General features: G+C 47.3%; 1 protein-coding gene across 3 annotated transcripts; it reads right to left on the minus strand.

The window, feature by feature from the left end:
* Window positions 1–1,218: 1,218 nt before the first annotated feature.
* Window positions 1,219–18,887, minus strand: TTPAL (alpha tocopherol transfer protein like). 3 transcript variants are annotated; one of them, XM_082644159.1, is made up of 5 exons: window positions 18,790–18,887; window positions 13,044–13,503; window positions 9,921–10,012; window positions 8,560–8,670; window positions 1,219–6,183 (listed from the first exon to the last, which is right to left on the minus strand). In XM_082644159.1, the coding sequence occupies exons 2-5, from the start codon at window positions 13,486–13,488 to the stop codon at window positions 5,905–5,907; spliced, it is 927 nt and encodes a 308-aa protein (XP_082500285.1). In that variant the 5' UTR covers window positions 13,489–13,503; window positions 18,790–18,887; the 3' UTR covers window positions 1,219–5,904. The 3 variants fall into 3 exon arrangements, with proteins under 3 accessions (XP_082500285.1, XP_082500284.1, XP_082500283.1); XM_082644158.1 differs by having other exon boundaries at window positions 9,819–10,012; XM_082644157.1 differs by lacking the exon at window positions 18,790–18,887 and having other exon boundaries at window positions 9,819–10,012; window positions 13,044–13,522.
* Window positions 18,888–20,921: the final 2,034 nt, after the last annotated feature.

Consider the following 20,921-nt stretch of genomic DNA (forward strand, 5'->3'; position numbering starts at 1 on the left):
AACATGAAACATCTGGGGCCACTGATTATACAGAAGTGCTGAACCAGTACTGTTAGGAGTGGGTGCTGGGAAAACTAAGGTATTTTACAAGAGAAACCAGAAGTGCTGACTCATAACATGGAAAACCACTCCTGTGGCTTGTAAAGTACCTAAATTGATCCTTTTAACACTGTTGTGAGGTAAAAAGGATTGGAGCCATTAGCTCCATTTTTCCAGATGTGAGAAACAGACTAAGTTCCTTAGAGAACGCTGACCTGAAGAGCTGGTATGTTGCAGTATAAGTAAGTACCTACTGTTGCCTCGTCAAAAGCCAACAGTAAGTGTATGGATATCCTGAGTATTTCTCAACTGACCCATCATCAACACACCAGACCCAACACAGATGGGGACCTAGCTTGTCTCCTCTGGGGAGATGAATAGGGGGCAGAGAAGCCATTAGCTTAGAGAAACAGCTAAGCAGCATGGGACCAGAGATGATGAAGCCACAGCCTAGTCACCCCTCAAGGAATCTGGGTTTACTTACAGGTGCTTCCAGAATAAAATGTTCGGTTACAACTTGGGTCTCAGAGGTTAAGAACTTCTGCTTTATATTTTCTAAGAAGCCAGAAAACAAGCCAGTTTTTACACTGACACTTTCTCACTATAAAATACCTCCCTTCTTTCTGTGGTCTGTCTGTGGGCTAACTAACTGCACAGCCTGGCTCCCGCCATCGGGAGGAAATTGTGAGCTGCAGTCAGACTGCCTGACCTTGAATCCCAACGCTACTTAACTAGCTGTGTGTCCTTGGGCAAGCTAGCTTAACTTTTCTGTGCCTCACTTTCCCCACAGGGGCAATAATACTATTTCATTAAGGGTGCTTGGAGATTAAATGAGATTTTGTATGTGAAGCGCTTAACACAGCCCACACTCGGGAATCGTTAGCTGTCAGGGTTCAAGGCCAGTCTGGGAAGCATACCTGGGCCTTGTGAAACGAAAAGTTTGCATATCTATCACTGTGGGCATCTAGCTCCACCTCCTTTCTTCATACTGGTGTCTTCTCACTGCACATGATCTTCAGAGGCAGCCAGCCCACGGTCTAGAGAATGCACATGCTGCCACAGCGCCCCTGCCGGCCTCCCCAGGAAAGAGGCTCTGCCCAGGCCACTGTGTACCGTGAATAATAAACCCTCAGAACCTTTACCCAAACTGCCATTGTCACAAAAGAACTCCACACACACTCAACCTTACAGAGATTTTTATTTAAGACCCAGTCATGCATACTGAAATTACGTTTTCACCATTTTGACTTAGAAAATGCACTAGAAAAATAAACTTTTGATCAAAACAAACACTGAAGTAGATGTATCCACCACCATGTGTCCCTATACTTGAAGCCAAACTGAATTTCAGTTTGAAGCGAGGAATGCGACCAGTGGCCGAAATGGTGCCCCAATCTGGTCACAAAATTAGTCCACCTCTCACCCCTTCAGAGTGGTGTCAGAGGCTCTTGGCCCCAGAGAATTTTCAAGTATTTCACTTGTAACAGGTTCCCACCTGATATACCAAGAGGCCAAGGCATATCCACAAGAATCCCAATGGCAGCTACTTAACTGCCCAACTAAACATGGCACCCTGTGAAATGAAAGGAAAAGCAGCTAATTGGCAAAGAGGATAAAAGGTTACTAGCATCTCCATCCACAAATCACCCTGGGCCTTCCCATGGAGCAAGCTCTTTTAAAGGAAGAATATTTGACTCTGATGTTGTTTAATACTTGTATTTCAAGCAAAGCATTTCTGAGTCAGGAGAGCAGAAGGGAATTTACTTGAGATTAACAAAATTCACAGATCCCCAAACCGAAAAGGATGACCAGAACTGACATCTTTCCTGAACAGTTGATATATTTCTGTTTGCTATCTCCACACCTCATGCCATGGGACAGCCATACTTACATCATTACCTTAGCAAACATTTTACTTCCTAAATGAAGGAAGAGGTTTCAAAGGAACACCTTAAAATGCGGTCTACCCAAATGAAAAAGCAATCCCATGACTGATCTGAGAATCAGATGGCATTTAAAGCAGCTGCCCACCCAGGAAGAATTCTGAAAGGCTCAATATCTCATAGGAATTCCGGGAAAATCTCTCTTATTAACCTGACTCTATTTCTGGCAAAAATGTACTATCTTGCGAACTGAAGTGTTTGTAAACCTCTAAGGACAGGCGGCTCCTTGTGAAAGCGGGATGAAGTACTAGGGAGCTGAAGCCACCTTTGCCAAGAGCAAATAAGAAACTCAAGAGGGGAAGCCAGGGTTGCACTTATGGCTATTTCTGTAGATTTCTTCCAGTCTCTGGCCGCGAAGGTAGAACAGGATTCCAGGAAGAGGTACAATTTTCCAGAATTCTGTGTAGAAGAGAGGAAGAACACACCCCGCCCGCCCCCGCCCCCCACCTTTCTCAAGCTTACAGATTCATTTGGAAGCTTTAGGTGTCAGTTCATTCAGACCTAAATTTCCTAAAGAATCACCCAGATGCAGGGAAAAAAAGAACAAAGCCTCTTATGCCAGGAACAGAGGGTTCAGAGCTCCGAGTGTAGACCCCCTTTATCGTGTGATGATTCAGGGATGTTTGGTGGCTTATCTGAGGCCACGTGGCAAAGTAAAGCTGGAACTCGGGTTTACTATTATTACTACTGGTTTACTATTCCTTTCCCTTACCTACGCCATGCTGCCTGGAATTGTGGGAAAAGTTCATTTTCAGGTGTTTGTGAAATGGACCAGAACTTTTCCCTGAAGGAAAACACTCGCAGTTCTCCAGGTGTTCAACTCCTTGCTCCATCACTGTGCCCTCACTGCTGAGTGAAGCTCCCAGTGTGCTCCTGTGGTCATTCCCCTGCCCTGCCTGGGGCAACTTCACACAGACGCCTGCCAGGCGGAGACCAGAGACCGCCCTGTTCTCCACCCAGGGAGGTCCTTGTTTCACAGCTTGGTTCAAACCTCCTGAGGTGCCAAAACCATTTGATCTCTCTGGAGCCTACATAAAACACAGCAGCTCCAGAAGGTAGATAACCCTTGGCTCTGACTCCTTTCAGAAGCTGAATGAAACAGCTCCCTGATCCAACTGGGAAGGCCTGGGAAAAGGGCAACATCCTTCCTGGTGTTTGAGAAATTTCTCTAGGTGAGCTTGGTCACCCCTATGTTAAGACATGTAGACAAAGGCAATTGGCCAGCAATGCAATGCACAGTTTAAACCTTGGAAACTTGAACGATTCATGTCTAACCTTTTTGTTTTGTTTTTTAATCACTCTGTCCTCTTTGGGACCTAAGAAAGCCTCTAACCAACTCTCCCATCCAGGCAGTTGAGTTCTGAACCCTCTACTACAGCCATCCCACTTGTCCTATTTAGACCTTTCCAGCAATGCTGGTCACAATATCATTGTCACATGGGACTAGAGGCAGCCAGGGGTATGCATTTTGACATTTCCTGCTCAGCCAGGTCCCTAGAACATCCAGGGTTAGCATCTATGGTGAAAAGAATTCTCCCTAGAACTGGCACTAATGAGGTAAGTCATTTCCACCACCAACTTCTCCAAACATTTTTTTTTTTTTTTTTTTCTTTTTGCGGTATGCGGGCCTCTCACTGTTGTGGCCTCTCCCGTTGCGGAGCACAGGCTCCGGACGCGCAGGCCCAGCGGCCATGGCTCACGGGCCCAGCCGCTCCGCGGCATATGGGATCCTCCCAGACCGGGGCACGAACCCGTATCCCCTGCATCGGCAGGCGGACTCTCAACCACTGCGCCACCAGGGAGGCCCTCCAAACATTTTTAAAAGTGCTACAGAGATGAACAGCTTATGAACACCTGACTGGCCTTTGAATTTCAGAAGACTGTTCTAATCCTAACTGAGCCATCCACCTTGCCTGCTGCTCTAACAAATGCACGGAGAAGGTACACACACAACGCGTGGTACTTGTCACTTTTTTTTTTTTTTTGGTCACACCACGCAGCATATGGGATCTTAGGTCCCCAACTAGGGATCAAACCAGCGCCCCCTGCACTGGAAGCGCAGAGTCTTAACCACTGGACCGCCGGGGAAGGGGAAGTCCCACTTGTCACTTCTTAACACCACCATTTGCATGGAATGAATATGAAGGGATATGAAGGGAAATAGGTCAAAAGCCATCAGATGAACCACTTAATTTGATGCGTGGGCTAAGGCTAAATTCTTGACAGAAAGGGTCTAAAGTGCTGAAATGCAGAACTAACATTCAGTCTGGCCGAACATGAGAGAGAGAAACTCAAGTGGGCTGGGGTGGCAGGGGTGAGGGTGGAGGTCCCAGAATAACTTGCCCTTGCGTTCATTTCCAGAAGCCAAAATCTAAGAATCCCAAGGACGTTAACCATTCACCATTGCCAGGTTTAAAATACACCCCGAGTCTCAGGAATGGAAGGAATTCATCCAAGATTCTGGGCATCTCACCTGCCCTCACAAAGGCCATCCTTTTCAAGTTTAACCCTCACCATGAAAAGAAAATGGGGATTGCTCAGTCCATTGTTTCTTTAAAGGCAGAGCCAAAAAATGACGCATCCCTCTTGGAAAGGCCCAGGCGTACTACGAAAAACAGGATCCAACCACTGGTATCTAGAGAGTCCTCCTTCTAGGCAGAAAACCAACGTCTAACGTTCAATGAATCACTAAACCAAATCCCAGAACCTCGGTAGTAGCCAAAAGGGCCCTCAGGATCACTTCATTCAGCCTCATTTTACAGATGAGAAAGCTGAGGCCCAGGTCTCTTAATTCTTAGGCCAGAATTCTTTTATTTTATTTTTTAATAAATTTATTTATTTATTTATTTATTTTTTGCTGCGTTGGGTCTTCGTTGCCACACGCGGGCTTTCTCTAGTTGTGGCGAGCAGGGGCTACTCTTCATTGCGGTGCACGGGCTTCTCATTGCGGTGGCTTCTCTTGTTGCAGAGCACAGGCTCTAGGCATGTGCGCTTCAGTAGTTGTGGCACGCGGGCTCAGCAGTTGTGGCTCGCAGGGTCTTGAGCGCAGGCTCAGTACCTGTGGTGCACGGGCTTAGTTGCTCCGCGGCATGTGGGATCTTCCTGGACCAGGGCTTGAACCCGTGTCCCCTGCATTGGCCGGCGGATTCTTAACCACTGCGCCACCAGGGAAGCCCCCAGAATTCTTTTAGCTACACAGGCCTGGCATCCAGTCTTTTAGGTTGAGTAAAATCACGTACATCTAGGATCATGTATGATTCCATTGAGAACCAGGCCTAAGGCTTTATGGGTTTGGGAAAACTTTAAGTTTCTATTGCAAGATTCAACCCACGAATCCCAGAGGTACGTGAGGTCCCTGGCTCCCGAATTTGATCAGGAGGTGCTGCTTCTGTCTGAGTGCTTGCATGATTCAGTGAAGGTGCTTTCCAGACCCAGTGATGGACTAACACTTGAAGTTTCTTGATGAGCACAGAGGTCTGCAGTTAGGGTTCATGTGAAGAACACAAACTCCCATTGTCTCACGTGTGGCCACTTTGCAGCCTCCATCAAACTGTTTCATAGGTGTGTGCTGACTGGCCAATCAGGTTGTTTTCTCTTAGAATGTGGGATCAAAGTGACTTTGGTCCTGATTTTTCTTGCTTTGAGCTGTGTCAAAACCGGATACGGCTTCAGATGAAGGGCTGCACACTGGGATTCCAAACGTTTGGAATCGCTGGGGGAGTTTTCTCCATGTTTTCCACAGGAGTCATTCAAGTAACCAAAGCCTCACCCCGCGGCATACCTCAGAGCCCTACAGGCTTTTCCTCCACGCTGCAGTTCCGTTACAAGGAGCAAGACAATCCATGGCACCTCAAATTCTCCTTGGACCTCTCCAAAGAAAGAAGAAAAGGTTTTAAAGATGGTGACATTCCCAGGGGACTGGCTAGTAGCAGGAGTACAGCTGTGATTTCACAGCCCGCATGGAGTCATCACACGGCGCCTCTGAGCTCAGCCCCTCGGGCGGCAAGGCCTGGCCCAGGAGGCTGTCGCAGGGAGGGCCAGGTTGGCAGAACTCCCTCACGAAGTCCTCCTCCGAGGCCAGCAGTGCCGCGTTCCAGGCGGTGATGTCCAGCTCTCCGGCCGTGCCCCCGTACTCCCTGGGGAGAATGTTTCTTGGAAGGTTTGAATGGAGAGAGTTCAGGTCAGACCCATGAAGGAAAAACTACAGAGGATGAAAGGGAAGCACACACGTCCTTAGGTTAATCAGTAACTCAGGAGGTGCTCAAACAAATGTCTGTTGAATGAATAAAGGAACAGTTGATGCCAAGTCTACCCAGTTCCTCGAAAAGCTTGAGGATCCTTAATCCTCTTTTCCTTATACCCCATATCCTGTTGGCTGGTAAGGAGTATAAGGAAATGCATCCGGAATTCTAGCCCTTCCCTGCCACCGTAATGGTACCAGGCCACCATCCCTTCTGACCTGGATTCCTACAACAGCTTCCTCACTCGTCTCTGTGTTCACACCCTTGTCCCACCACAATCTAAGCGCTTTTCAACATGCGTCGGATCAAGTCACTCCTCTAATATGTACAAGCTTCCCATGCTCCCACGTCACGCAGACTAAAAGCCGGACTCCCTACGATGGCCCACACGACCTGGGCCCTGTTACCCCTCTGCCTCCCACTCCTACCACCTGCCCCTGCTGCTCCCCCAGGCCACTCCTATCTCAGGGTCCCCCAGATCACTGTAAGGTTCACTCCCTCATTTGCTTTCAAGTCTTTGCTCAAACGCCAGCTTCTCAGTGACACCACTTCCGACTACCCCATTGAATACTACAACCCCTTCCCCGCTTCCAGCACCCGCTGTCTCCGTTCTCTGCTTTATTTTTCTCCATAGCACTTAGCACATCCTTATCCTAGATACCATATGTAATCCATTGTCTGTGTCTCTTTCTAGAATGAGAGGGATTTTGGGGGCAGAGATTTTGGTCTGTTTTGTTCATCGAGAACATACTTGCACAGAGTAGTTGATCAAAACCTATTTTTGGGGCTTCCCTGGTGGCGCAGTGGTTGAGAGTCCGCCTGCCGATGCAGGGGACGCGGGTTCGTGCCCCGATCCCGGAAGATCCCACATGCCGCGGAGCGGCTGGGCCCGCGAGCCATGGCTGCGGGGCCTGTGTGTCCAGAGCCTGTGCTCCGCAACGGGAGAGGCCACAGCAGTGAGAGGCCCGCGTACAACAACAACAACAACAACAACAACAACAACAACAAAAAACCTATTTTTGAGTGAATGAACGAACACACGAAGGACCAAGTGAACAATACTGTGGGCCACCAGTAAGGTCATTTCACAGATGTAAAAGACCTCTTCCAAAGGCTGCTTTGGTAAAAGCAGGTTCCAAACGGGAGCTCCGGGAACCAACATGGGTTCAAACCCAGGTAGGGAGGCCACTAAATCAGAGGTTCTCAAACCTAACCATGTATCAGAATCACCTAAGGAGATTTTAAAAGCATAGATTCCTGGGCTCCACCCCCGAACTGATGAGTTAAAATCTTCAGGGAAAGGGCCTGAGAATCGATCTGGATTTTAAGTTCCCTCGCTTACACACTTGAGATTCTCTCTGTTTCCTCTTTGAAAAAGAGAACAAAATTCAAGAATATTTGAGTGACCAGAACCACTTTCCCAGGCCTAGGAAAGAAGGAGAAAAACACCACCCACCACATTTCAATTGTGATCCTGGGAAAAGTTAAAAGAGAAGTGGCTCTTCAGGGTCAGAGAGGAAGACTGTCTTTGAAAGTGACATCTATCCTTTCTTAAATAAGAATTAAACTAAAAACTCACAGATCTCATAAACCTTGAATTACTCCACACACTACAAGCAAGACCACAAATTAGGTAAGTGGAAAGGCTTAAATAGCATTTTTAAAGCCCAAGGAGTTGTAGTAAGAAATTGCCGGGCTTCCCTGGTGGTGCAGTGGTTAAGAATCCGCCTGCCAATGCAGGAGACGTGGGTTCGAGCCCTGGTCCGGGAAGATCCCACATGGCGTGGAGCAACTAAGCCTGTGTGCCACAACTACTGAGCCCGCATGCCACAACTACTGAAGCCCGTGCTCCGCAACAAGAGAAGCCACCACAATGAGGAGCCCGCGCACAGCAACGAAGACCCAACGCAGCCAAAAATAAATAAATGAATTTATTTTTTTAAAAAAGAAAGAAATTGCCATGACTCTTTTAACTACCTGCCCAGTAACTACCCTTCGCCATGTCCTCTTACACATAAAACACAATGTTGGTTCACAATGCCCAGGCCAGGATATTAAAAAGTCTAAATGACCGCAGAGCAGGGACGTTCCCATGATAACAATCCTGGTTCTGCTCTCTCCACTGGCAAATATTATATTCTCATTAATTTCATCTCCCCCTCACAAAAAGGAGTGTTCATTTATTTTATCTGTAACCTTGCACTTTCCAAATTAGTAGTCCCAGGGCAGAATAATATGCTAAGTTTACTGTCATCACAATAAATTTTAGATGTCACAAAAAAGGCAGCATTAAAAAAACAATTGAAGTATCTTAAGTCGATAGGATCATCACTTACTCTGTTTGCTATTTTCTCCTTCAGAAACGGTTTTATGATGGCAAAAATGCCTTTAAATATTCGAGGTTCGTTCACTACATGGACTGCTTTTATCCGAATGGGGAAACCATCCTGTGGGGGAAGGGAAGGGGGTGTTAGAACCTGTGGAGCATCTGGAAACTGTCCATTACCACAGCCTGGGAACTTTTTTTTGTCCCCCAGATCATCATACAGGACTAGAAAACCACTGATCCAAATGCATTATCCTTACACCTGAATCTGCAAAGAAGAGTGGAAGCTAAGGAAAGCCAAAGTATTGTCTCAAAGCCAGGATTCACATTTCTGATAATGACCAGAGGTGACATTTAAATGCTTAAATAATCAGCCTGGTGTGCAGTAGTGGCTCAAACACACCACTGAGGAGAATTGTGGTGTTGCAGAGCTCATGGGAGACGGCACCCCACGGGCCGGGTCAGAACAAAGCTCCAACCTGCCAGAGCTGGGAGGCGCGGGCCAGGCTACATCCTGAAGGTCTCGGTTTCCTTTCAACAAGGAAAGATAATTCTTGCCTTGTCTATCTCAGAGGATTCCTTGAAGGACTGAATGGGTTATAAAGACTGTAAGTGTGCTTTGCAGCAACGAGGATATACTGCACAGCACAGAGAATTACAGCCATTATTTTGTAATAACTTTTAATGGAGTGTAATCTATAAAACTACTGAATCATTATGCTGTACACCTTAAACTAACATAATATTGTAAATCAACTATACTTCAATTTTAAAAAAAGTGCTTTGCATGTGCAAACCATTTCATGCACTACTGGTGTGTAAGGAACTTTATGGTTCCCAGAGACTTGAGTTCTGAAACACAGAACATGAGGTGTGAAAGCATCTGACCAAAACAGCCCAACAGGGCTTCCAATGCCCAGGTCCCACAGAAAGGAGGAGAGGTTCCATCACTTCAGCAGAAACCTTCTCAGTTTCGTTTGTTGAGAATTTCTCTGCCTTCTGTACCAAAAAAAAAAAAAAAAGCAGAAAGCATTTATCTGTTTTTTGGACTCTTGCCCTAAAACTGATCTTGCCCAGAAACTACTGGAGACCCTGATGAGAATGAGTGGTGAATTGGACTTTTACATTTCTTCCCATAATGCTTTTCTATTGTTCTGACTGTGGAGAGGAGGTGGGGTTTGTGTCTCAGGTGGAATTAGAGGTAAGTGGACAGGGCCCTGGGGAAACCAAACAGCCACAGAACAGGCACACGACACACAGGGGCCATACCTGAAGGATGCCAATCACCTTTTTGGCTATAAAAGGGCCAAAATGAGATGCCTTTGATAAGCTCACTCCTTTGTAGTCTGCAAGAATTACAATTCCATTCACCTGGGTTTCTTCAGACTGAATGAGTTTTTCTAATGTCAGGTATATGGCTCGGATGTTTTCGGTAATTGGATAGTTGCTCGGGATCCATCTGTCTAAGGTCATAAGAGATGGACAATATGTTACAGAAATGAACACAAACAAGTAATCACACAGGCTATGATTTATCTCCTTCCTAAAACTATTGTTTAAAAATGGAAAAGACAGAATTCTACTGGCATGGCTACTTAGATCCCTAAGTTGTAGCTGATGTTTCTCAACTCCAAACATAGCAGCACATTCTGAAATGGAAATGCAATTAAGTGGTGAAGATGAAATAGTGAGTTCTGAAGTCAGACACATGTGGGGGTTTGAATCTTACTAGTTGTGTGACCTTGGGCAAGTTACCTTCTCACCATGGGCCTACATATTATCCCATACATAGAATAGGATAACAATACTGGCTTCATGGACATCTGCACTTTCTGCCATCACAAGTCCCCTTATCCTCATGAGACCACCCTGGTTTTCCCTGGGGAACTACCCCTTCCCATGCTAGCCATACAGTTTGGGTAAACGGATTTCACTCCTGGGTCCTGAGGTGGGCTTGGCCAATACGGGTATTATAACCTCCTGGCCACAAGCATGTGATCCAAGCCAGGTCAAACAGAACCATGGGGACTCAGTTCTGGGACCTTGGCCCTTTGGAAAGAGAAGATCTCTCTTCTTTCTTGTAGTGGTGAGACTGGGAGCCTGAGACTCAGGGACCCCATGAGGCAAGAGCTGGTCTGAGAATGAAGCCCAGACTGAGGACAGCAGAGGTGGAGATGGCCCTCCAATGCGGTAGTCTGAGCAAATCCCCCTTTCCAGGCTGGATGCTCCTTTAATGTTCTCCATATGATCGAGGAGTCTTTCTCTCTTTGGGGAAAAGATGAAAATGACCACTATTGAGTGTTAACCACTATTCTCAAGAAAATCCCACTAACATCTCGGTGTCTCTTTCTTACAAAGGTGAAACTCCACAGGGGGACTTCCCTGGTGGCGCAGTGGTTAAGACTCTGCGCTCCCAGTGCAGGGGGCCCAGGTTCGATCCTTTGTCAGGGAACTAGATCCCACATGCATGCCGCAACTAAGAGTTCACATGCCACAACTAAGACCCAGTGCAACCAAATAAATAAATATTGAAAGAAGAAAAAAACTCCACAGGATTGCCACCAATGGGATTTGTGATATGTGCAAAATTCCTATGAAAAAACCTTTGTCCAAAAATTATGCCAGCTTGTTGTCTGATGTTGCTGCCAATTGAACCTGCCTCTACATAACTGGCTATCATCCTTTTCAATCACATATGTCTCAAAAGAGCTTATAAAAAGGCAAAGCCAATACCTAGTTTAGAATAAAATCTGTATCTGCCTCCTGCTAAAATGTTGAGTCAGTGGGGAAGGATCCAGATCTGCTGCAGTCATGTGGGGAAAAAAAGCCATAACACGAGTAAAGAGTTCAAACCACACAAGCAAAGGGGTGAAACCAGTGTGGTAATATCTGACTGTTTTCGTATATTCGTAGGAGGTGAGCACAGAGGAGGAGCAGAAACTCTCGTTGACTGGTTTCTAGGTTTCTTGGTGCCCTGACATCTCCACCGCATTGCTTATTTTACAATGAACGCCCCTCATTTTGGAAAGCACCTAAAACGGCAGGTAAAGCAGTTAACACTGTGCCTGGTACACAGTAAAGGCTCAAGAGAATGTGGTTTAGTCTACCGAGAGGGTTTGGTAAAGGACTAAAGGAAATGGTAACGTGGGGCCTGCAGGCAGAGGGAGGTGCCCTGCCACTTCCACTCCGCATCAGTTTCAAGAGGCATTTGTATGCATGAGCAGAAAGGGCAGTCAGCAGGTTCTCATGTTCCCAGCGTGCTTGGGAAGCAGAACACAGCAATCTTACTTTCACTTTTTTTTTTTTTTCAGTTCTGCTCTGATGGAAAATGTTGAGGTTGGGGGCGGAGTGGACAACTCTCCAGAGTTTACAATGCATTTGGTGTCAGGGAAGAGAAGAGGAGGAAGAATCAGAAGGCCTGAGTTCCAGGACCCCTCGGTCGTCGTGTCAACCAAAAAAATGTTCCCACACATTTCTAAATGCTTTTGGGCAGGGGGAGGTGCCTCCATTGAAAACTACTGTGCCAGAGAAATGTCAGGTGTCCCTGAGATCTGAAAGTGAATCTAAAGTGAATACTTCCAAGGGCTTAACAAAGCAGAGGGAGGGGAGAGAGGACAGAGGAGGCACATGGTAGGCAGATACCTTTCCAGGCATCTGCCCGGCCCAGGCCCTTTCACTGATATCTGTATCTCACATGCTCACTAAGGAGTGAAAGGGTGGGAGCTGGGGGAGGGGGGTGTCCTGGCAGCCCCGCTTGTACGCAATGACCAGGGTCGCTTTCTCAGCCCACCAGATTCCCAGCCCTAGAAATCTGGAATTTGCATTGAAAGAACTTAGTTGGGTGGCCAGGTAAACCTGGGAGATGAGGAGTGTGCCAAGGGAGCAGAAGCCAGTCCACGGACAGAAGTGTGAAGAAGATGTGCAAAGGGCAGCAGAGATGTGGCCCAGAGAGACACACAGACTGACAGACAGTCAGAAGCAGAGACAGGGAGAATGGCGGGCTTAGTTCCTGATGGGGGAATGAACTGGATTCTGGGTCTTGGCTCCTGGGCCGTGTTCCTTCAGATCTCCGGTGCTGTGCTTCCATCTCCTTAGACTAAATCCTCCCTTTTGTCTTAAGCCAGTAGAGCAGGGTTTTGTTCTCTTGCGATCAAAAGAGCCTTGACTGGGACTGCCCTGGTGGCTCAGTGGATAAGACTCCATGCTCCCGATGCAGGGGGCCTGGGTTCGATCCCTGGTCAGGGAACTAGATCCCACATGCATGACGCAAATAAGAGTTTGCATGCCACAACTAAGGAGCCTGCACTGCAACTAAGACCTGGCGCAACCTAATAAATATATATACGTGTGTATCTATCTATCTATCTATATATACAAGAGCCCTGACTAAGGCAAGGAGGGGACAAAAGGGAATAAGAAAGAGAGAGAGGGTGCTGAGCAGACGCATCCCAAGCTGTACCCACGCCCCGCCCCCAGAGACGGTGAGGGTGGTACCTGGACGGAGGCAGAGGATGTGGCAGCCCCTGGGGTCGGTGTGGGGCAGTACAGTGAGGAATCCGGAAGCCAGGACCTCTTTCAAGGCCGAGGGCCGCAGGTTGTTGAAGACTTCAGGCCAGCTTCTCCGGCAGCTGTGGTAGTTGATCAGGAGCTGGAGGGCCCGGTCGTAGTCAAACTTGCGGGCTCGGAGGAAGCGCAGAAGGAAGGCGTCCTCGAGGGAGGTGCTCAGGTTCGGGTACTCCTTGTGCACCATGTCCCGGAGGGCCTGGACATCGCGGAGCCTCCATTCTGGCTTCTCCTGCAGTTCCTCCCTGGCCTTGGCCACCAGGTCCTCGGTCAGCGAGCACACATAGCCAGTGGGTGCGGGGGGCGGCGGCAGCTCACTTTCCGAAAGTGAGGCCGCGGAAGGGCTGGTTCTCAGAGAGTCACTTTCTTCTGACATTAGATCCCAGGATCCCTGCAAAAACAGAAGCCCTGCATGATGTGAAGAAAGCCCAGCACCGCTCATTCCAAATCAGAGAGCAGCACGAGGGAGGGGGGCAGAGACGTTTTTTGTCAAGCCAAGAACCTCAGAGCAGTGGTTCTCGACTGGAGGAGTATCTGAACCACGTGCCCAAGCCCAAACCCAGACGGCATGAAGGAAGAATCTCTGCAGAGGCACCCAGGCAGCTAGAGCAGGATGCACACACCCCTCATCAAACACACTGGCCTTGCGCACAGAGGTATGAACGGGTGGTCAACCTTACTTGTAATTAAAGAAATGCAAACTACAACACCTTTGAAATTCAGATTAGCAAAAATGCAAAACAGGCACTCTGATATGCTTGCTGTTGGTGGGAGAATAAATTGACATAGCCTCTTTAGGGCAGTTTGTCAATATCTACAAAGATTTCAAACCACATACCCTTACAAGTATCATAAGATATCACTTGTATGTGGAATCTAAAAAAGTGATACAGATGAACTTATTTACAAAACAGAAATAGACTCACAGACAGAAAACAAACTTATGGTTACCAAAGGGGGAAGAGGGGGAGGGATAAATTAGGAATTTGGGATTAACAGATACACGCTACTGTTTATAATATAGATAAACAACAAGGACCTACACAGGGAACTATATTCAGTATCTTATAATACTCTGTTAATGGAAAAGAATCTGAAAAAGAATAGATATATATGTATAACTGAATCACTTTGCTGTAAACCTGAAACATTGTAAATCAACTATACTTCAGTTAAAAAAAACACAAAAAACAACACATACCCTTTGGCCCAGCATTCCATTTCTAGGACACGTACCTGTATGTGTGTGCAAAATATGCACACCAGGATGATTGTTACAAGTATTGATTATAATGGCAAAAGACTGGAAATACTACCTACATCACCCAGTTGGAGACTGGTTAAACAATATTACCATACAAGTGGAATACTATTCAGTGGTGAAAAGGAATTAGGCAGATCTTTATGAATTGACACATTAAGGAAAAAGAAAGCAGTTGCAGAAAAGTGTGAAAAAAAGACCTGCATTTAAAAGAAACCATAAACAAGACGAAAAGACAACCCTCAAAATGGGAGAAACTATTTGCAAATGAAGCAATGGACAAGGGATTAATCTCCAAAATATACAAACAGCTCATGCAGCTCAATATCAAAAGAACAAACAACCCAATCAAAAAATGGGCAGAAATAGACATTTCTCCAAAGATGACACACAGATGGCGAAGAGGCACATGAGAAGATGCTCAACATCACTAATTATTAGAGAAATGCAAATCAAAACTACAATGAAGTATCACCTCATACCAGTCAGAATGGCCATCATCAAAAAATCTACAAAAAACAATAAATGCTGGAGAGGGTGTGGAGAAAAGGGAACCCTCTTGCACTGTTGGTGGGAATGTAAATTGATACAGCCACTATGGAGAACAGTATGGAGGTTCCTTAAAAGACCTAAAAATAGAATTACCATATGACCCAGCAATCCCACTGTTGGGTACATACCCTGAGAAAACCATAATTCAAAAAGACGCATGCACCCCAATGTTCATTGCAGCACTATTTACAATAGCCAGGTCATGGAAGCAACCTAAATGCCCATCGACAAATGAATGGATAAAGGAGATGTGGTAAATATATACAATGGAATATTACTCAGCCATAAAAAGGAACGAAATTGGGTCGTTTGTAGAGACGTGGATGGACCTAGAGACTGTCATACAGAAAGAAGTCAGAAAGAGAAAATCAAATATCGTTTCTTAATGCATATATGTGGAATCTAGAAAAATGGCACAGATGAACCTGTTTACAAGGCAGAAATAGCGACACAGACATAGAGAACAAACATATGGACACCAAGGGGGGAAAGGGGGGGTGGGATGAATTGGAATATTGGGATTGACATATATATACTAATATGCATAAAACAGATAACTAATGACAACTTGCTGTATAGCACAGGGAACTCTACTCAATGCTCTGTGGTGACCTAAATGGGAAGGAAATCCAAAAAAGAGGGGATATATGTATACATATAGCTGATTCACTTCACTGTACAGCAGAAACTAACACAACATTGTAAAGCAACTATACCCCAATTAAAAGAAAAACACTTGCATTTACATTTTTAAAATATATGCATATATACTTGTGAATGCACCTAAAATTTCTGGAAGAAGTACAAGAAAACTGTTAACCATGGCTCCCTCTAGGGAACAGAACTAGACACTGGACATTTAAGGAGAAAGAGACTCTACTGTACTGTTAAATTTTTTACCATATCCACAAGTGACTTAGCATGGCGGCTGTGAAACTGATCAGATCTCCTGTCGGGGTGGAGCATAACTGATGGGTGTCCCCAGTTGCTGTCCCTCCGGATCCACCATCCAGTGGATGCACACTTTCCACAGATTGTCCCTGGCCAATGACTGAGTGAAACGTAGGACTCCTTGAACAGGCAACTTCATCTCAAGTACTCCCTATCAGCCTGGCCGAATCTTTTGTGGAACCACAATGCAGTCCAAGACTTCCTGCTCAAACCTCCTGCACAGGGACTGGCCTCAAATCGCTATCGGAAGCTCTCTCTGATTTCTCCAGTTCCCCTCCCTTTTATGTGTTGCTGCCATTAAATTTCTTGCATGTCTAATCTCATCCTAGTGTCTGCTTCTTGGAAGATCTGAACTAACACGCCTATTAAAGGGAAAAACAAAACAAACAAAACAAAATAACACAGCTGCCTTAGATATTTCAGGAATAAGGTTGCAGTAGGGCTGCCCAGTTCCAAAGCCCAAGCTCTTGTCCATGCGCTGTCACTGGTCTCCCACACGGAACTCAACAAGGAAGGCAGGAACCATCTTGGGGTCTCTGAACATAGCAGGTCTCCCCCCAGGCCACGGCAGCCACAGTGACCAGGTCACCCCCTCTAAATCTTAGGTCTGCACACTCTGTTCCTTGTGTTCTAACCTCCAGCCTCACCCAGCTTCTTTCACTTCCTCCCAGAGGTGCTTTTCTTATCCTCTGCACATCCTGTTTCCTCTGACTAGCATGCTCATGACCAATATCAATTCACCCTTCGGTCCCCATTAGATGCTACTTCATTTATTCAACAAATATTGAGCACTTGGTAGGTACCAGGCCCTCATCCAGGCACTGGGGGCAACTACTAGAAGATAATAAATGCTATGGAGAGAAACAAAAGAGGCAAGGGGGTTGCATGTACCTGGGGATAGGACTTGCAATTTTAAGTAGGGTGATCAGGGAAGTCCTCACCCAAGTGACATGTGTGAGAAGATGAAGGTGAGGGAGCAAGCCATTCTGGGGGAAGAAAAAGTGCAGAGCCTGAGGCAGGACCATGCCTGGCTTTTTCAAGGAACAGGGAGGAGGCCAGTATGGCAAGAGCCAAATGCGCAAGGTGGAGAATATTGGCAGATGAATTTAGAGAGGAACTGGGGACCCAGTTGGTACTGGGCTTTGTAGGCCAGTAAGAGCATAGTTACTCTGACTTCAGTGGGAGCCAAGGAGGGTTTTGAGTAGACTGACATGATCGGATTTAGATTTCAAAAAGATCACTGGGCTATCTTGAGAATGGACTGTAAGAGGATGAGAACAGAGGCAAAGAGACCATTTAGAGGCTACTGCAATAATCCAGGTGAGGGATGATGGTGCTTAAAGCGGGAAGCCTTCTCTGACTCCGGGCCAGGTTAGGAGCTCCCCTCACCCCTGCAGGAGCTCTTCCGCACAGCGCTTCTCTCACTGTTGCAACTGTAGGCAATTTGTGCACAACATCCACATCTGTCTTGTTCATCACCTATACCCACCCAGCACTCAACAGGGTGTCAGACACATAGTCTGTGCTCCACAAATATTTGTTGAATGAGTTTAATCTGCTTGGCGGAGGTATGCTGAGTGAGGAATAGATCAGCAGTCATGGTTCACAGGACCCACCCTGGGCTCTGTTTTCCTGGCAGTCACCAACAGATGTCTGTAATCCCAGTCGAGTAATTAGCCAGAAGACAGACTGTAGCATCCACGGACTACAGGCCTAGCCTCCAAGTCCCTCTCCAGCCTGTCTCCCACCTTTCCCCCTCTCAATGCACATTAAATGTCAGCCAAAGCAAACTAACGATCCACCATTCTTGGAACACCTCATGCATTTCTGATACCTCTGCCTGGAATTTCCTTGCCTCATTTGTTCTCAACCAGACAACTCATCACCTTCCAGGCCCAGCTTCAATGTCACCTCCTCTATGAAGCCCTCCTTGACTCCCCCCGGGTGACTCTCTCCCGTTTTCCACAGCACTGGGTTTCTACTTCTCTTTCAGAAAATGCAGGCCAGTGTCTTGTGTGTTTACCTGAAACTCCTCCAAGCCAGTTTTACCCATCCATTCATTTATCAAAGAATTACTGGTCACCTGTGGCAGGCACTGTGCTTACAGGTGCTGGGCACACAACAACGAACAATATAATTCTTTGCCTTATGAAATTTAACTCATAGTGGAATGATGAAAAGAGATAATATGTACTTGAGCATTTTACCATGTATCAAGTACTGTGATAAGCACTTTACATCCATCTCTTGTTTAATCTTCACAATATTTGGTGAGAGCACTAATACTGTTCCTATTTTACAAAGGGGGAAACTGCCCACTAGAATGTAAATTCCATGGGGGCAGACAACTTGCCTGCCGCGTTCCCTGCTATCCCCAGTGCCTGGCCCATGATGGTACTCTGTAAATACTAGCGGATGATGTGAGGTTAAGGGCCCAAGGGTACACACCTAGTGAGGCAGAACAAGGATGTATCTAGCCCCACACTGGGCTCTACGCTGCACCTAGAGCTTCCTGTTTAATCTCCAGGGCCTTGGCAGTATCAAGCACAGAGCAGGACCCAGTCACAGTCTGGTAAATGAATTGATGGGTGGGCATACAGATGGGTGCAAACACCATTTGTTAGGGTCAAGCCGGGAATCTTCCCCCACCCCCGGAGCCTATCATTTTTCGAGCATCACCTTCCTTCCCCTCCTACCCCAAGAAGAGGTCAGGAATCACCATTCCTGAAGCCCCAGAGACCCCACGTCCTGTCGACAGCCTTCCGAGGCCCCCACTTCCGGCTGCCACCCCTTCCCCAGGTGTCCCCATTTCCTGGGGTCTCTCTTTACTCGGATGCCCCACTTCCGGTCGTCCCTCCCTCTCAAGGGTCCCTTTCTCTGACCCCCGGGGCACACCGGCTCGCGGGCACTCACCGGCCCGGCTACGGGGCGGAGCGCGGGTCAATCGGCGGCGGGAGCCTCGTCCGGCAGCGCGCACAGAACCGACCCGCACTCCCACCCGGCCGGCCCGGCCGCTCGCGCCGGAAGTGACGTACACAGAGCGTGGGAAGGCGGGGCGCCGCCCGCGAGTGCGCATGTGCGACATCTCCTCGAAGTGCCGGCCTTCGGTCCCCACCTGGCGGCCAGGATGGAGCGGTGGGACCTGAGCCTGGGAAGAGGGTGGCTGGGAGGCATAGGGAGCACGACCAGGTTGAGCTGGTAAAGATGAGGAAGCTGAGGCCCAGAGAAGGAAAGGAAGAAACTGCCGTTTTCCGAGAACATATTAACTATGTACCTGGTGTTTTACATCCATCATCTCATTAAATCCTCAAATGGAATCCTACTATTTAATGAAAGGGAAACGCAATCAATGAAGTATAGAGTTTCAAACCTAGACCTTGGGATTAGCATTCCAGGATTCTCCCCACCAGAGCTGCCACCAGGACTGGCTGTTCCAAAGGGTAAGATTCCAATTCAGTGGACGTCTGTCTGTCTGTCTTTAGCTAAGTGACTTTGAGCAAGTCCCCATTCCTCCTTGGGCCTCAGTTTCCTCATCTGTAACATGATTCTTGCTCTGGAATATTGATTCAATAATTGTTTCCTGCTTTGAGGTTCATGAAGTCCTTTTCAGAAAGTGGTAGTTTGAAAAAGGCTTTACTAGCGCCCGCCTCCAGTCCATTAAAATCCCCAGCACAACCCCTGTCCCGCCCCGCCCATATATTTTGTGCAGCTACAACTTTGAGACGATCTTGAGGCCCCTCTTTCAAGCAGAGTAATACTAATGTCTTGGTAAAGACACCAAACCATTTCTAGAGAGAAATTGTGTGGTCCAGGAGGACTCAACAGCCCAAAGGAGTATCCAGGAGATGACCCTAAACAATCTGTTCCTTTCCCTACCCTTGGGGCAAGAGGAGTTGCAGGGAGATGGGAACTGACATAGGTGGGCCAGAAGAACATGGCAGTTTCTGCCAGATGTTAGATGGGCTGGGGGTGGTGGTGGAGGATCCTGGGTTTCACTCCAGCTCTGCCTCTATCACTTCTAGGATAAAGTACAGAAGACTCAGTTAAATTTGAATTTCATACAAACAATAATTTCTTTTTAAGTATGCAACTTTTTTTTTTTTTTTTTTTTTGCGATAGTGGGCCTCTCACTGTTGTGGCCTCCCCCGTTGCGGAGCACAGGCTCCAGATGCGCAGGCTCAGCGGCCATGGCTCACGGGCCCAGCCGCTCCGCGGCATGTGGGACCTTCCCGGACTGGGGCCCGAACCCGTGTCCCCTGCATCGGCAGGCGGACTCTCAATCACTGCGCCACCAGGGAAGCCCTGACTGGACATTCTGATTGCTAAATTCATATTGTGTTTGTGACCTAAAGTGACCATAGCACCGTCTGTTTCTAGAGAATGAGCAGAAAAGTAATGGGGATGGGTTTTCACCTAGTGGTGGGGAAAAGTCTCTCCACTGAATACATTTTAAAAGGGACACTGGAAGGCAAAAATAAAAGTGTGTTTTGATCATGCCACAGGTAAGGTTTGTTCAACATAGTGGTCGCAGCAAGATGGAGAATTATCCAAAACAAGCCTGAGAAGTGAATGTTACAGAATGCCCTAGAGCTTGGTTCGTTAGGCAGGCAAGAAGTGTGAGTGCTTCTGGGAGCCTCTTGGGTCCTTTATGGGGTCAGCGTGCCCATCCCCCCCAGATGCTTCAGTTGTTGGCTTCTAATGGCCTACTGTTTCTTCTTCTCCTGAGAACTGTGTCAGGGGTCACCTCACCCACAGAGTAACTCACAACCAATGACCAGCTGGTACCGAGGGACAGGAACGAAAGACCAGCCCCCTCACAAGACTTCACCTGAGACCACATCCTTGCTCCCTTCCCTCCCTATCCGCTTCCCTCCCTCCCTTACAGGTTCCTTCCTTAATACACCACAAGTACCCAACCCTGCCTCAGGCTCCACTTCCAGGGAACCTGCCTGAAGACAGCCAGAGCCTCAGGACATGCCCTTTTTTGCCTCGCTGCGGCATGCAGGATCTTAGTTCCCCAACCAGGGATCAACCCGTGCCCCCAG

The sequence above is a fragment of the Mesoplodon mirus genome (assembly GCF_964341445.2).
Source record: "Mesoplodon mirus genome assembly, chromosome: 15".
Taxonomy (NCBI): domain Eukaryota; kingdom Metazoa; phylum Chordata; class Mammalia; order Artiodactyla; family Ziphiidae; genus Mesoplodon; species Mesoplodon mirus.

Bases quoted from the DNA above. Each gene is read 5' to 3' on its own strand.
- TTPAL (XM_082644158.1), bottom strand. From the start codon at position 13,488: ATGTCAGAAGAAAGTGACTCTCTGAGAACCAGCCCTTCCGCGGCCTCA. The intron at 8,671-9,818 runs GTATGGCCCCTG...CTTCCCCCACAG, and splicing joins AGGTGATTGGCATCCTTCAG to GATGGTTTCCCCATTCGGAT. The intron at 6,184-8,559 runs GTAAGTGATGAT...CATCCTCTGTAG, and splicing joins AGGAGAAAATAGCAAACAGA to TTTTTCCTTCATGGGTCTGA.